This window comes from Schistocerca americana, chromosome 3 (genome assembly GCF_021461395.2).
Source record: "Schistocerca americana isolate TAMUIC-IGC-003095 chromosome 3, iqSchAmer2.1, whole genome shotgun sequence".
Classification (NCBI taxonomy): Eukaryota; Metazoa; Arthropoda; class Insecta; order Orthoptera; family Acrididae; genus Schistocerca; species Schistocerca americana.
Window position 1 is genome coordinate 127373041 of NC_060121.1, and position 14856 is coordinate 127387896.

General features: G+C 41.6%; 1 protein-coding gene across 1 annotated transcript in view; it reads left to right on the top strand.

Moving 5' to 3' along the window:
* Window positions 1-2387, top strand: part of LOC124607008 (UDP-glucosyltransferase 2-like) — a 60013-nt gene extending 57626 nt beyond the window's left edge. The window contains exon 7 of the mRNA XM_047139158.1: window positions 1744-2387. Coding sequence (XP_046995114.1) covers window positions 1744-2020 — 277 coding nt within the window. The 3' untranslated portion in view covers window positions 2021-2387. The remainder of the gene's footprint in view (window positions 1-1743) is intronic.
* The last annotated feature ends 12469 nt before the right edge of the window (window positions 2388-14856 follow it).

A 14856-nucleotide genomic window follows, 5' to 3' on the forward strand; every position in this document is an offset into this window, starting at 1 on the left:
TTCATGTTTTCCAGTGCCGCATCTTCTACAGCAGAGCCTATTGCAATTATATGTTTGTTAAATTTTGAAGGTGGAGGAGGGAGGTTCCTCACACCACACAACATGGCACCTGCAGCCCTGCCCTTTCCTATACACCGTAATCCATAAACCAGTCTAATGTTTATATCGTATATTTTACCTCTATCTGCAGTAACATGTGAGGAATTGAAGAAAGTAATACTGTGTTTGCAATAACTGCACATCAACTCTAATTCACAAGCAAGTCCTACATGTAAGTTTGTTTTCAATGAAACACTACATTTTCCACATTGTTTGCAGCACACATTTTTCTCCAAAACGTCTGATAATAAAGAGACGTTAATTACCTCATATTTTGTAGTCCCAGCATTTAGTTTCTTGTATTCTTCTTCAATTCCAGCTAGTTTTCTTCTTGAAGCAGTTTCCGGTGTAGTGGCAGCAGCATCACTCAATGTATCACTACCAGTGTTGAGGTTAGTCGGTACTGGGACATTAGATACTGATGAAGATGAATCAGACGAATTTTTAGTACACTTTACTTTCTTGCGCCAATGTACACGCTTTCTAAATACCTTCAGACTAGGTCTTGGAATGCTGAAGGAAAGAAAACTCAATGACTTCTCCACATACGACTTTCACAACAATGACATGGATGTACTCACAAAGGAAACAATACAAATGGTGCAGAATCTATTGTCAACTGTCTAGCAGTGTAGCCAACAGAAAAGCTAACTCTCTTGCGCTCAATTATATCTTTGGCAAGGCTGTCTATATCAGGTATATTTCGCGTCTCATATACAAGGTGTGGATCATCATGTGTCGAAATTATTTTAAAAAATTATTTAAAATAGTTCTATTTACGTCATCCAAATATTTTATACATGGTATTAAACGGGAGAGTCTAAATTTTTCGAAACTGCATTTACCCAAAAATCGATTTTTTCATCGAAAAACTCATTCCGTATACCCTTAAAAAAACGCATTTGATATCCGTTTGACCTATGGCAGCACCGTCTAGCGCGCCAACCATAGCGCCATCTTGTTTCCCCCTTCAAGCTAGACAAGTTTCGTCCTTTGTAGTTTCATCGTTTGATGCTTATTTCGTGAGATATTTGGCCTGGTCACTATCAATGGACCACCCTGTATAAGAAACACCTCACGTAGCTTATGCTTTATGATGTCACCTCATTTTCATTGGAATTTATGTTGTCCAGTAGGTTTGATAATGAAAGAATTACGTGGAAATGAAAAATCGTGTTACCTCAAAATTGGTATCTCAGAACCTGGAATGCTCCCCAAGTTCCTTGAATGATTGTGAGTTAAATAAAATGAACATACATTTTTGTACTTGCTTACTTTAGAACATTGTTTCTTCGGTTTCTAGAAAACCAGTTCCATCATTAGTTGTTGATAGGTCATTGTAAAAACTAATAGGTCTTCATAGGCTTTCCGTCATCTCTTACCCAGTTATGTCATGGTATGATGATTGGTCTACCATAACAAGTTTTCCCGGTTTTATTCATAAATCCTTATAGCTTCTAATATTTTCCTACCCATCTTCTGTTTTGTATTATCCGCTTGCACAGCAACGTTCAAACTCAATAATTCTCATTCTAATTTACCAATACTTACTTGTGTTGACTCTTGTATTTACTCTTGACGAACTGTTACCACTTTTTAGGCTTTGAAAAAAAGCGTTGCCATCTATCATGCTTCCTTCTACAGATTCAGCGAGAAAATGAAGGAGTTCTCAGCCGTCTATCGTGAGCATAAGGAAGAGAGCCTGCCTAAAGCCATCTGGTGGATCGAATACGTACTTCGCCACAACGGAGCACCACATCTGCGCAGTGCCGCAAAAGACCTGACCTGGTACCAATACCTGCTGCTAGATGTCATTGCCTTCGTGCTGGCTGTAGTAGTGATCTTTTGTATAGCTCTCTACAGTATTGCTAGGTTTCTGGTTTCCAAAGTGTTTAAATCTAAGAAACTGAAAAGTAATTGAGAACCTAATCTTCTGTTATGCAGAAGTGTCATTAAATTTTAATTTATTGAGAAACTGCGTGAGTATCTCGAGTGGAATGGTGGAGCAGATACATGTATCTGTAAAACTCTTTTCATGATTGTATCATGTGCAATACAATGTATATAAATTTTAAATCTCATTTATATAATGTTATGAGTGGGAAAAACTGCGATTGTGAACTTCATTGACATTGCTGTAATTTAAACTACAGTTTTAGGTTGAGTGGCTGGTTCTAAAAACCAAAATATCTTTTACGTGTGTTTCAATCAGCAACTTTTTTATGTTTGTAGACAATTTTCTAAATAAAATACTTCATCCTGTTATGTCAAGACAGAATTTGTGTAGACTTTATACTCCCGTAATTTAGTTTGTTGCTGTACATTTACGAAAGTCTCCAATGTGGAAGTTAAGAAAATATGGAGATTCTATGATTTCATTAAATAAAAGCTTTCAGAACATCTCGAAGAGTTTTCTTTACTTTTTTTCTACTGGGCAGAATCTTTTCCTGACATAAGAAGCAGCCAGCTTTTCACCTGAATAATTTCTTGGCCTGTAAACTCATAAAGCAAAAAGTTATTTGAATTGAGGGTAAATCATTCGACTGAGCGAGGTGGTGCAGTGGTTAGCACACTGGACTCACATTTGGGAGGAAGATGGTTAAATCCCGCGTCCAGCCATCCTGATTAGGTTTTCCGTGATTTCCCAAAATTGCTCCAGGCAAATGCCAGGGTGGCTCCTTTGAAGGGCGCGGCCGACTTCCTTCCCTGTCCTTCCCTAATCCGATGAGAGTGATGACCTCGCTGTTTGGTCTCTTCCCTCAAACAATCCAATTCAATCCATACCATCCGAGAATAAAACAGCAGAAATTCCTTCATCATGCAGAAACTTGTGAGAGCTGTGTGCACTGATAGCCAGATCTTTATGACCACCGACCTAGTATCGACATAAACCCGTCCAGGTGCTAGCATCGTCACCTGGCGAGGAATGACTGCCAGTCAGTCACACGCACATTTTGTGTAGTATCAGTGAGCGTGCGTAGAATGGGGAAACGCGCGAACTACCTGAGTTTGACCGAGGGCAGATTGTGATGGCCTGGACGCTTGGCACGAGCATTCCAGAAACTGTACGACTTGTCGGGAGTGCTGTGGTGAGTCTCTCCAACACTTGCAGAAACCAAAGTGAGACAATGCCAGACGTCGTGGGGTTGGGCTACCACCCCTCATTTCATATGTTGTAAGCTGGGCAGACTGGTAAAAAAAAGCAGGCAACGAACTGTGGCGGAACGAACATCAGACTTTAATGATGGGCAGAGTACAAGTGTGTCTGAAAACACAGTGCACCAAACACGCCCCACGATGGACCACCACAGCCGACGACCAATGCTTGTGGCAATGTTAACACCATGACATTGGCAGTTGTGACAAATGGGTATGTGACCATAATCACTGGACGTTGGTGTAGTGGCAGAACGTTGCATGGTCTGGTGAATCCCAACATCTTCTCATCACGCCGATGGCAGGGCGCGAATACGTCGTCTTCCAAGGGAACAGCTCCTTGAGACCTGTACTGAGGGATGTAGACAAGCTGATGCCCGCTCCATTGTGCTCTGGGGAACATTAACGTGGGCGTCCTTGGGTCCAGTGGAGCTCGTGTGAGGCATCATGACAGCCAAGTAGTATCGTACGCTGGTTGGAGACCACGTACAGCCCTTCATGAGTACCACTCCCTACGACAGTGGCACTTTTGAACAACATAATCCGCCATGTCACAAGGCCAGCAGTGTGAAGGAGTGGTTAGAGGACCACAGTGGCGAGTCCCAGTTGATGTGCTGGCCCCCCAAGTCGCCAGATCTGAACCCGATCGAACACATCTTGGATGTGACTCAACGTGGTGGACTCATCAACCCCTCGCCGGAATTTACTGTAATTAGGTGACTTTGAGCAGATGTGGTGCCAGCTCCCTCCAGCGGCCTACCAAGGCGTCATTGATTCCATGCGACGACGCGTCGCCGCTGTTGTCTGTGCCAAAGGTGGACATACCTGCTGTTACATACATGGTGATAATGTTCTGCTGATCAGTGTATGTATGTGTATGGTGTGCCAGATGTTATAAATTATAATTCCTTAATGGCATCAGCCGGCCACGGTGGCCGAGCGGTTCTAGGCGCTACAGTCTGGAACCACGCGACCGCTGCGGTCGCAGGTTCGAATCCTGCCTCGGGCTTGGATGTGTGTGACGTCCTTAGGTTAGTTAGGTTTAAGTAGTTCTAAGTCTAGGGGACTGACCACCTCAGATGTTAAGTCCCATACTGCTCAGAGCCATTTGAACCATTTTTATTAAGTGCATCCAAGGTTCGATACATCGAGTTTCCCAGAAAATAAATGTCATTTACCACAGAAATCTGAAACAATGTTTACAACATAAACAGCTTTTAAGAAAGCTTCATCGAATCTTATTGCGTAGGCAAGCGCCCAGGATGAAGCTATATACTGGGATTAGAAGGCAAGCGCCCAGGATGAAGCTATATACCGGGATTAATACACGGTTATAAGCAATGAGTTCGAGAAGAGCTTTAGACTCCCGAATAATTACATATTCGCATGCACCATGCAAAAGATGCGGGACATAAGACTCGGAACATCGTAATAAGGCAGCTTCAGGGCAGCTGCATCAATTACCAAACCGAATTTTCAGAGGAACGTTATTTTTAGTGAAAATATTGTCGCCATCATACCGATCAGACTAAATGCGGTCCTTGACAAACCAGTTGCAACTGGTAAGGCAATTTTGGGCATTTCCAAGACGCTTCTTTACGAGTTTTACAAATGCCATATAATGAACAAATTTCCGCCAAATCGTCTCAAGTGCTGCTGCACAGACATTGGTAGCCTCATATGTCAACATAAAACACAAATATCTACGAAGACATCAGGAATGATGCGCATACAAGGTTCGATACATCGAGTTTCGCAGCAAATAAATGATACAATATTCCACTGGTAAGTAAAAAAAAGGCTGGATTAATGAAAGACGCACTGCGTAGTGATACAATTGCGCAGTTTGTTGGCCTATGAGCAAACGCATATGCTCTTGAGATTGCAGAACAAAAGTCATTAAGCATTCTTCTATAAATAAGTTAACCATCGAGAACTGCAGACAGTGCGTCTTGGATTTGGAAGTAGACCCCGCAGTGCAGTTCGTCTTTCAGTTGAAGCAGCATATTGGTTCGACCCTCACAGGTCGAGAAATGCCATACACTTACGGGAGAAGTAAATAAAGTGGCCTGGGGTTATTACCACATCAAAAATGATGATTAATTTTGATGTAAATACTTGTAAGCAATGTAAATTTCAGAAAATTACCGCTGATCTTATTGTTAGAAGTGTAAATATTGTAAAAAACGTAAATACATGTAAAAAATTTAAATAATTTAATGTAAATACTGTAAACATCCATAGAAATATAAATACATGGTAGAATACTGTAGCTAAAACGTTATATGAACAAACTTTTTATAATAAACTTCATAAGAAGTGAATTCTTTTGTTTCCTTACCATTCTCCCCATAGTTTGTTTGTTTCCTGCAACATAAAGTAAGTGAGTCTCTCTCTTAACAGAGACACAAGTCTTAACAAGACAGCTAAGGCATACAGAGCTAACCACCCACACTGCACTGAGCTCTCTGTCTCGCATCATGAAACAGCCTTCACTGACGCTCATGGATGGGTATTGTATGTGTGTGTGTGTGTGTGTGTGTGTGTGTGTATGTGAGACAAAAAGTGGAGGTTCTGTTTTTCACATGTTGTGAGATGGCATTTAATAATGCGGCACACTTGAGAAGATGTGAAATATTTTGTACTCACACATATTTTGAGATGAAATTTAATGTTGAACCAGGAGAAATAATTCAGTTTAAATAACGACATAATACAATATTTACATAGCTATATGCCGAGTATGTGTGTCATTGCCCCAACTAATAGTATGCAAGGTAATGGTCCTCACGCTGTAAACTGACCATAATTCTACATTGTCCATCATACTCTACAGACCTTCATTTTTTAAATGGTCACCCACTGCGTTTCTTTAAATGGTGACCTATTTAATTTTCCTAAATGGTGATCCATTCCATTTTCGTAAACAATGACTTGTCCCATTTATTTAAACTGTGGCTTGTTCTGTTTTTGTTAATGGTGATGCATTCCATTTCTTTAAATTGTGACCCAGCACTTTTTCTTAAATGGTAATACGTTGCATTTTCTTAAATGATGGTCATTCCATTTTCTCAAACAGTTACTTCTTCCATTTTCTTAAACAGTGACTCCTTATATTTTTTTTTACAAGGAAACCAGTTCAGTTTACATGATGGCCAGTTCCATTTTTTAAAGCAGTGACTAGTTCCATTTTTAAATGATGCCTCATTTCATTTTTAAAACGGTACCCATTCTCATTCTGTAAACTATGTCCCATTCTGCTTTTTAAATGATAATACATTGTTTCTTTTTCAGACAATGCCCATTTTCTTAAAGGATGGCCCATTCTGTTTCTTTAAACAGTAACCCATTTCCATACAGAAATGGTGCCAATCCAAGAGGAATGATGGATGCCTAGAAGGAAAGGTGACCATTCTGTAAAATAACAATCATTTTCCTCATCCAATAGTGTGTTTCTGTGTGTGTGTGTGTGTGTGTGTGTGTGTGTGTGTGTGTGTGTGTGTGTGTGTATGAGAGAGAGAGAGAGAGAGAGAGAGTGAGTGAGTGAGTGAGTGCTTTTGTGTATACCATTTTACACAAATAGCAATTTTAATATTATATTGATTAAATACAGAGATATGTATATGTCCATAGTGCTATGTAAATACTCAAATCACTGAAATAATACATCTCTTTAACCTTGACATCATTTTTACACACCATTTTAATATTACGCCAGAGGTTTGTAAAATATCTTTGGCTTTCAAGAAAATAATGTAACTTGACACCATTTTCACACATCATTTTAACATAATACTAGTTAAGTACAGAGGTGTGTATATGTATGCAGTTATACATAAATAATGAATATCTTTGATCTTGACATTGATTTTAGACATTATTTTAATGTTACACTAGAGGTATATGAATATCTTTGGAAGTAAAGTAGCCTGACATGATATTTACGAATCTTTTTAATATTATTCCACAGACAAGTAAACATCTTAAAGAAATAGTGTAACTTGACACCACTATTACACATCATTTTAATATATCATTCTGCTTGACTGAAAGGAGCAGGATGGGGACATGGGGCATAACGCATAATTGAGCTAGTTCCTCCATCTTGGATTTTTTATTGGCTGTTTCATTTTTAATGAACTTGGCTGCAAAGGAGGGGAGGGGTGTGGTGTAAGACACAATTGAGCTAGTTCTGCCATCTATGATCTTTTGATTGGCTGCTTCATTTTTAATGTTACCCTGTGATTGGTTGGAAGAGAAGGAAAGGGGGAAAAGTGACATCACAGATAAGCCTGGTGATGTCACTGATATGATTGCCCATGCATACAGGCAACTTTTACTAACACTTGCACTTTTCAAGGTCAGTGGGTCACCATCTTGTATTGTGATGTCAGTGGTATTACATATTTAAGTACCTCATTTAAATGCTAAGTGAGGTGGAGCGTCTGTAGATTACTACTAGTGCAATTCCTTTGCTGCATGCCTGCTCCACACTATTGAGCTGGCAGTTTGTTCTATGCACCCAAGTGCTGCCTTCTTGCTCTGCTAGTTCCATTTCTGAGCCCTACTCCTTCATCTTGCACCTACAATTCGTTGTTGCAGCTCTTCGATCTCCGACCCTTACACTGCCAACTTGTTCTTGTAGGCCGCTCTATGTTTTCCAGATCCGCCATACTGCTCTGCTAGTTCGATCTCTGGCCCCGAATCCGCCATCTTGTTCATGTAGTTTGGTCTGTGTGCACAATGGACTTACACTTCATAAATTCGTGACTGGCTGTCATCCCATTCCACCACTACACTCACTTTGTGTTTTTTTCCTAACGCCGGCCTGTGTGGCCGAGCGGTTCTAGGCGCTTCAGTCTGGAACCGCGCGACCGCTACGGTCGCAGGTTCGAATCCTGCCTCGGGCATGGATATGTGTGATGTCCTTAGGTTAGTTAGGTTTAAGTAGCTCTAAGGCTAGGGGACTGATGACCTTAGATGTTAAGTCCCATAGTGCTCAGAGCCATTTGAACCATTTTTCCTAACAATGCCAATTTACATTGCTTTATAGTGCTAACTCAGTTCAGTTGTAAAGGCTCAAAACTAATGCAGTTGGAGAATATGAATTCGCAGTACACATTGAGGATTCACATAAATGGAAATTTGCCACTACACTCAGCTGCACATAAAAATTCTAGTTTGTAGATGACTACCAGTGAAGAAAATATTCTTTTCCAGTAAATTCAATGTTAACAAGTACTGAACAAACGTACCAGTCTCCTCACTCCATCAATTCATAAAACATGATTTGATTTCAGAAAAGTGTGAGAACATGATAACCAATGAGACAGTCCACACGAAATCAAACTTCACAGGCCTATAGAGTGAATATCAAAGCTAAGATTCACTGAAGTAATTTATTAACCAGATAATGCACCAGTTTTGGTCCAGAGTACCCAAATGCACGAGAATGATTACTGATCAGCAAAGACACACTTTCCACACTCGTTTCATAGCATCTCAAAATGGTCCAACAATTACTTGTCACAGGAATTGCATCTTCTCAACAATCCCTTAATGAATGGAATGTTAACATCAATTCCTGCATCATAAAAATACCATCACAGCATTCTACATGAGGAGGCTATGAGCTTATTAGCACAATAATGTATTTATCAAAAGTTATCAACAAGGTCAGTAATAAATGCACATACAAATAAATATGTGGAGCTGTTGACAAGAAAAATAGATATTATCGCAGCTTATCAACACTTATAGGAAAGTCTGCCAGAAGAAAAATGAGCCTGGAAGGCGTGGCACAGGGGTTGAGGAAGTAAACGTTTCACACTGGTTCGCTTTCAAAGTGTTTGAATTTCTCCACTACAAGTATCAGCCACAGAAGACAATCAGCAGATGAAGTAAGTAAAAAGTATTCATTTTGGGAAAAGAATGAACTTGATGGGGTTCAGTACCTTTTGGATTCTGTCTTCATGGCTACTTAACTTTTTATCTGTCTCGGCTTATATTTCAGTCCTTGTTTATTTGTTGTTTCTAAATTTTGTTGTTGTTATACACTGATATATTATTAATCGTGTCGTATCTAAAATAATTTATATTTATTTCAGGTTATTACTATTATTATTAGGAATATAGTAATTGGTTATAGTTTTGTTATTTAAAAGTTAAAAAAATCTATTTATAGGGTTTACGGCAAAACAAACTCTAAACATCACAGATTTTTAAAAAATAATGAAAGTAGAATTTTTTCTTTTGACAAAAGTGTTTGAACTCTCTTAAATGTGATCAGCCAGGTGGAATTGACAGAAATGGTTTTAATAATGCATAACATTTATTTATTTACCATAATACATGTAAGCATATGTAATTTATTTTTGTATTTTACATACATTTTTTTCTAAGGAAATAATAAAAACGGGAACTAATGGAGATATAACCTCACATAGGTAGGTAGTTGAAATGTGTGCAATCAGGTAGTCACTAATATGTAGGTAGCTAGGAGCTGAGAGAGAAAGAAATTCTTTAATAAACAATTATGTGTACATAATAATTGTAACGAATGTTCTAGATTTTGCTTATCAACTTTACATGGCTCCCCACTTTTTACGATTTTATCCTACATTTCACCTATTCGTACACCTATTCTTTTCTTTTTTATTTTCCTTGTTTTGTTATTGCTATGGTAATCTCTTGTCGTTGCTTTGTTTTAAGAGCCATTTAAGGGAGATCTGGAAGAACAGAGGGTTGTGAACATGCATACAAACGAAAATACACGGAGAACTTGTGAAAAAATCAGTAATGAAGAACTGGATCATCAGACAACGCAGAGCAACGAAGTACCACCCACACCAAAGCACCACAAACGGTATTTGACCCACCAAGAAAAAATCAGAGAAAAAGGGCCGAAGATCCCCATATAGGAGAGGCATATGATGCACTAGAACCTGCTGTATATGAAACTATGTGAGTTTCAACCTAATGAGAGTACTTAGCGAACCTTCTACGAAGAAATGACTTTATTAACTGTGCTCTAATGACACCTGCCACATAATATAACTTTATTGTTGCCCGAAAATGCAATAGTTAGTAGCGTGAGCAACACTACAATCATAATTAATTTTTGACCTTTGTTGTGGTAGGGTTGTTAGATGGTCCAGCATTGAAATATGCAGCAATTTGCGGAAGGGGTGCAATTCTGTCACATTGAACGATTCTCTTCAGTCGTCGTTGGTCCCGTTCTTGCCAGATCTTTTTCCGGTCACAGCGATGTCGGAGATTTGATGTTTTACCGGATTCCTGATATTGAGGGGACACTCGTGAAATGATCGTACGGGAAAATCCCCAGTTCATCGCTACCTTGGGAATGCTGTGCCCCCTCGCTCGTGCACCGAGTGTAACAACACTTCAAAGTCATGTAAATCTTGATAACCTGCGGTTGTAGCAGCAGCGACTGATTTAACAACTGCGCCAGACACTTGTTACATAGGCGTTGCCGGCCGCAGTTCCGTTTTCTGCCTGTTTACATGTCACTGTATTTGAGTACTCTTGTCTACACCAGTTTCTTTGGCGCTTCATTGTATTAACAAAATTCTCCTAAGTGTATACCTTGCGAAACAAAAAGGGAAAATCTTTATCGCATGATGATGGTTATCAGTCTGTAGTAGTAAGTATGTCCTCTCCGCACGCGGATGACTTCTTCCGTCGGCCGCCGTGGCCGAGCGGTTCTAGGCGCTTCAGTCCGGAACCGCCATGCTGCTACGGTCGCAGGTTCGAATCCTGCCTTGGGCATGGATGTGTGTGATGTCCTTAGGTTATTTAGGTTTAAGTAGTTCTAAGTCTAGGGGCTGATGACCTCAGATGTTAAGTCCCATAGTGGTTAGAGCCATTTGAATTTTGACTTCTTACACTCTGGGTGACATGATCTGGATGAGAACATGATCTTGGAGTATGAGGTCCCACCCCTCAATGGCAGCTTCAGTAAGGCCCATGAAAAATGTCAAGTGGATTCGGACGCTGCGCAATGGCCATCTTCAACAAGTCCCATGCATGCTCAGTTGCATTCATGCCTGGGAACTGTAATGGTCTATGCATTCAGTTAATGTCACATCTCTGAAGATACTGAGACACTGCTACAAGTACGGTGCGATCTTGCAGTGTCATCGACTACGATGGAGTTGTCAGCGGCTTGTCGTCTGTAGGACCTCTTGCAAGTATCGGGGACCAGTCAAACTACCGTTGATTGGAATTAGAGAGTTACGCCATCCCATCATTATTGCCGCCCAGAACATTACACTTCCACCTGTAAACAGTTGGACTTCCTGAACGAATCGGCGGTCTGGTGGCAAACCAATCCTGGTCTCGTCAGCAAACATGACATTATTCCACTCTGCAATAGTCCAGTGTTGATGTCCAAGAGCCCAGGTCCTTCGGTTGCATTAGTTCCGTTGATTCAATGTAAAACTTCTCAATGGTCTTGTAGAATGAGGACCACACTAATGCAATCTTCTACGCACTGTCTGGTCTGAGATACGAATCCCTGTGTCCCGGGAGAAGTCATTTCAAATATTTCTGGCAGCTGATGCTGTGTGCCTGCGTGCCAACAACTGAGGGAAACGATACTGCATTGGTGTCGTCATACGAGGACGACCACTGCCAGGTCTGTTGTCCATGTTTCCCGTTCTCTGTACCTTAGGCACACCATTTTGAGTGACATGTACACTACGGGCCAATAAAATTGCTACACCAAGAAGAAATGCAGATGATAAACGGGTATTCATTGGACAAATATATTATACTAGAACTGACATGTGATTACATTTTCACGCAATTTGGGTGCATAGATCCTGAGAAATCAGTACCCAGAACAACCACCTCTGGCCGTAATAACGGCCTTGATACGCCTGGGCATTGAGTCAAACAGGGCTTGGATGACGTGTACAGGTACAGCTGCCCATGCAGCTTCAACACGATACCACAGTTCATCAAGAGTAGTGACTGGCGTATTGCGACGAGCCAGTTACTCGGCCACCATTGACCAGACGTTTTCAATTGGTGAGAGATCTGGAGAATGTGCTGGGCAGGGCAGCAGTCGAACATTTTCTGTACCCAGAAAGGCCCGTACAGGACCTGCAACATGCGGTCGTGCATTATCCTGCAGAAATGTAGCGTTTCGCAGGGATCGAATGAAGGGTAGAGCCACGGGACGTAACACATCTGAAATGTAACGTCCACTGTTCAAAGTGCCGTCAATGCGAACAAGAGGTGACCGAGACGTGTAACCAATGGCATCAATACCATCACGCCGTATGATACGCCAGAATGGCGATGACGAATACACGCTTCCAATATGCGCTCACCGCGATATCGCCAAACATGGATGCGACCATCATGATGCTGTAAACAGAACCTGGAAAAAATCACTTTTTGACTTTTTGCCATTCGTGCACCCAGGTTAGTCGTTGAGTACAACATTACAGGCGCTCCTGTCTGTGATGCAGCGTCAAGGATAACCGCAGCCATGGTCTACGAGCTGATAGTCCATGCTGCTGCAAACGTCGTCGAACTGTTCGTGCAGATGGTTGTTGTCTTGCAAACGTCCCCACCTGTTGACTCAGGGATGGAGACGTGGCTGCATGATCCGTCACAGCCATGCGGATAAGATGCCCGTCATCTCGACTGCTAGTGATGCGAGGCCTTTGGGATCCAGCACGGCGTTCCGCATTACCCTCATGAACCCACCGATTCCATATTCTGCTAACAGTCATTGGATCTCGACCAACGCGAGCAACAATGTCGCGATACGATAAACTGCAATCGCGATAGGCTACAATCCGACCTTTATCAAAGTCGGAAAATGATGGCACGCATTTCTCCTCCTTACACGAGGCATCGCATCAACGTTGCACCAGGCAACGCCGGTCAACTGCTGTTTGTGTTTGAGAAATCGATTGGAAACTTTCCTAGTGTCATCACGTTGTAGGTGTCGCCACCGGCGCCAACCTTGTGTGAACGCTCTGAAAAGCTAATCATTTGCAAATCACCGTATGTTCTTCCTGTCGGTTAAATTTCGCGTCTGTGGCACGTCATCTTCGTGGCGTAGGGTTTCTAATGGCCAGTAGTGTAACTGATCGGCAATATCTTGCTGTGTATGACCTGCTGAAAGTAAAGACACAATCCTATCAAAGCGTTGTATGCCTCTACGTAGCATGTCAATGCAGTGCTGGAAAAAAAAACTGAATGAAATTGTTGACACTGGACTGCTCATGGTGTGCCCGGAGCGGCAGCGGTATGTTTACATGACTAGGAAATAGCCACAAAGCATGCGAGCAGGAAACGCCGTCCAGTATATGGGCTCTAACTGGATAATACAAGTGCCTACGTCAATGAGACCTCTAGCATCATAGATGGCATTTTAAGATAGTATTCCAAACTTTTATTGAGCAGTGTATATTAACAGGGGCAGTAAAAAAACATGAACAACGAGTACTGCAGCAGCGACTGAGCACCGCCGTGCTTAATCTCCTTCCTGATCACGTGCATCCATTCATGTCCATTGTGCATTAAGATGGACTTGGGCAATTCCAACAGGACAATGCGACTCCCCAAAAGTCCAGATTTGCTACAGAGTGGTTCCAGGAACATCGCAGTAGACTAAATTGGGAACTCTCTACCGAATAAGCACGAGAAGTTGCGTTTTAAATACCATTTTGTTCGTAATGGTAAATAAACTAACGTCTTCCGTCAGCGCTGGTCGTCGAATCAAAGACGTGATGAGCAGTTTTTGTTTTGGGTGACTCCAGCTGTGCATGGCAAAAAACGAAACTGCAATTTTTGTTTTGGATTACTCCAGCTACACATTACAAAAAAGTAATTGCAAATATCTGCCTAAACATAAAGGGAAATGTGCCAAACGATTCTTACGAGGGAGAACTAATATAACTGGCCTGGTTAGCAAGATCTGCAGATCTCCCGCCAATTGGACACGTATGGGACACGAAGAGGCAGGAAGTCATACTCGGCCTTCAGGGCCTCATGAACCACTGCCGAAATGCAACAACAGTCGAGCGGTATGTGGAACAGTCTATCGCACTGCGCCATTCGTCACCTTTATGATCGTTCGCATGTGAGGATACACGCCTGCGTAGCTGCCAGAAGAGGTTACTGTTGCGACAGTTTGGCCACCCTTCACTGTGACACGTGTGTGGCTTCGTCAGAATTATGTATTCCTACAATAATGAACTACTTTTAGAATAGAAGCTTTCGAAATGTGGTGTTACAGAAGAATGCTAAAGATTAGATGGGAAGCTCACGTAACTAATGAGGAGGTGGATAGAACTGGGGAGAAGAGAAATTTGCGGCACAACTTGACTAGAAGAAGGGATCGGGTGATAGGACATGTTCTGAGGCATCCAGGGATCACCAATTTAGTACCGGAGGGCAGCGTGGAGGGTGAAAATCGTAGAGGGAGACCAAGAGATGAATACAAAAAGCAGATTCAGAAGGATGTAGTTTGCAGTAGGTATTGGGAGATGAAGCTTGCACAGGATAGAGAAGCATGGAGGGCTGCGTCCAATCAGTCTCTGGACTGAAGACGACAACAAC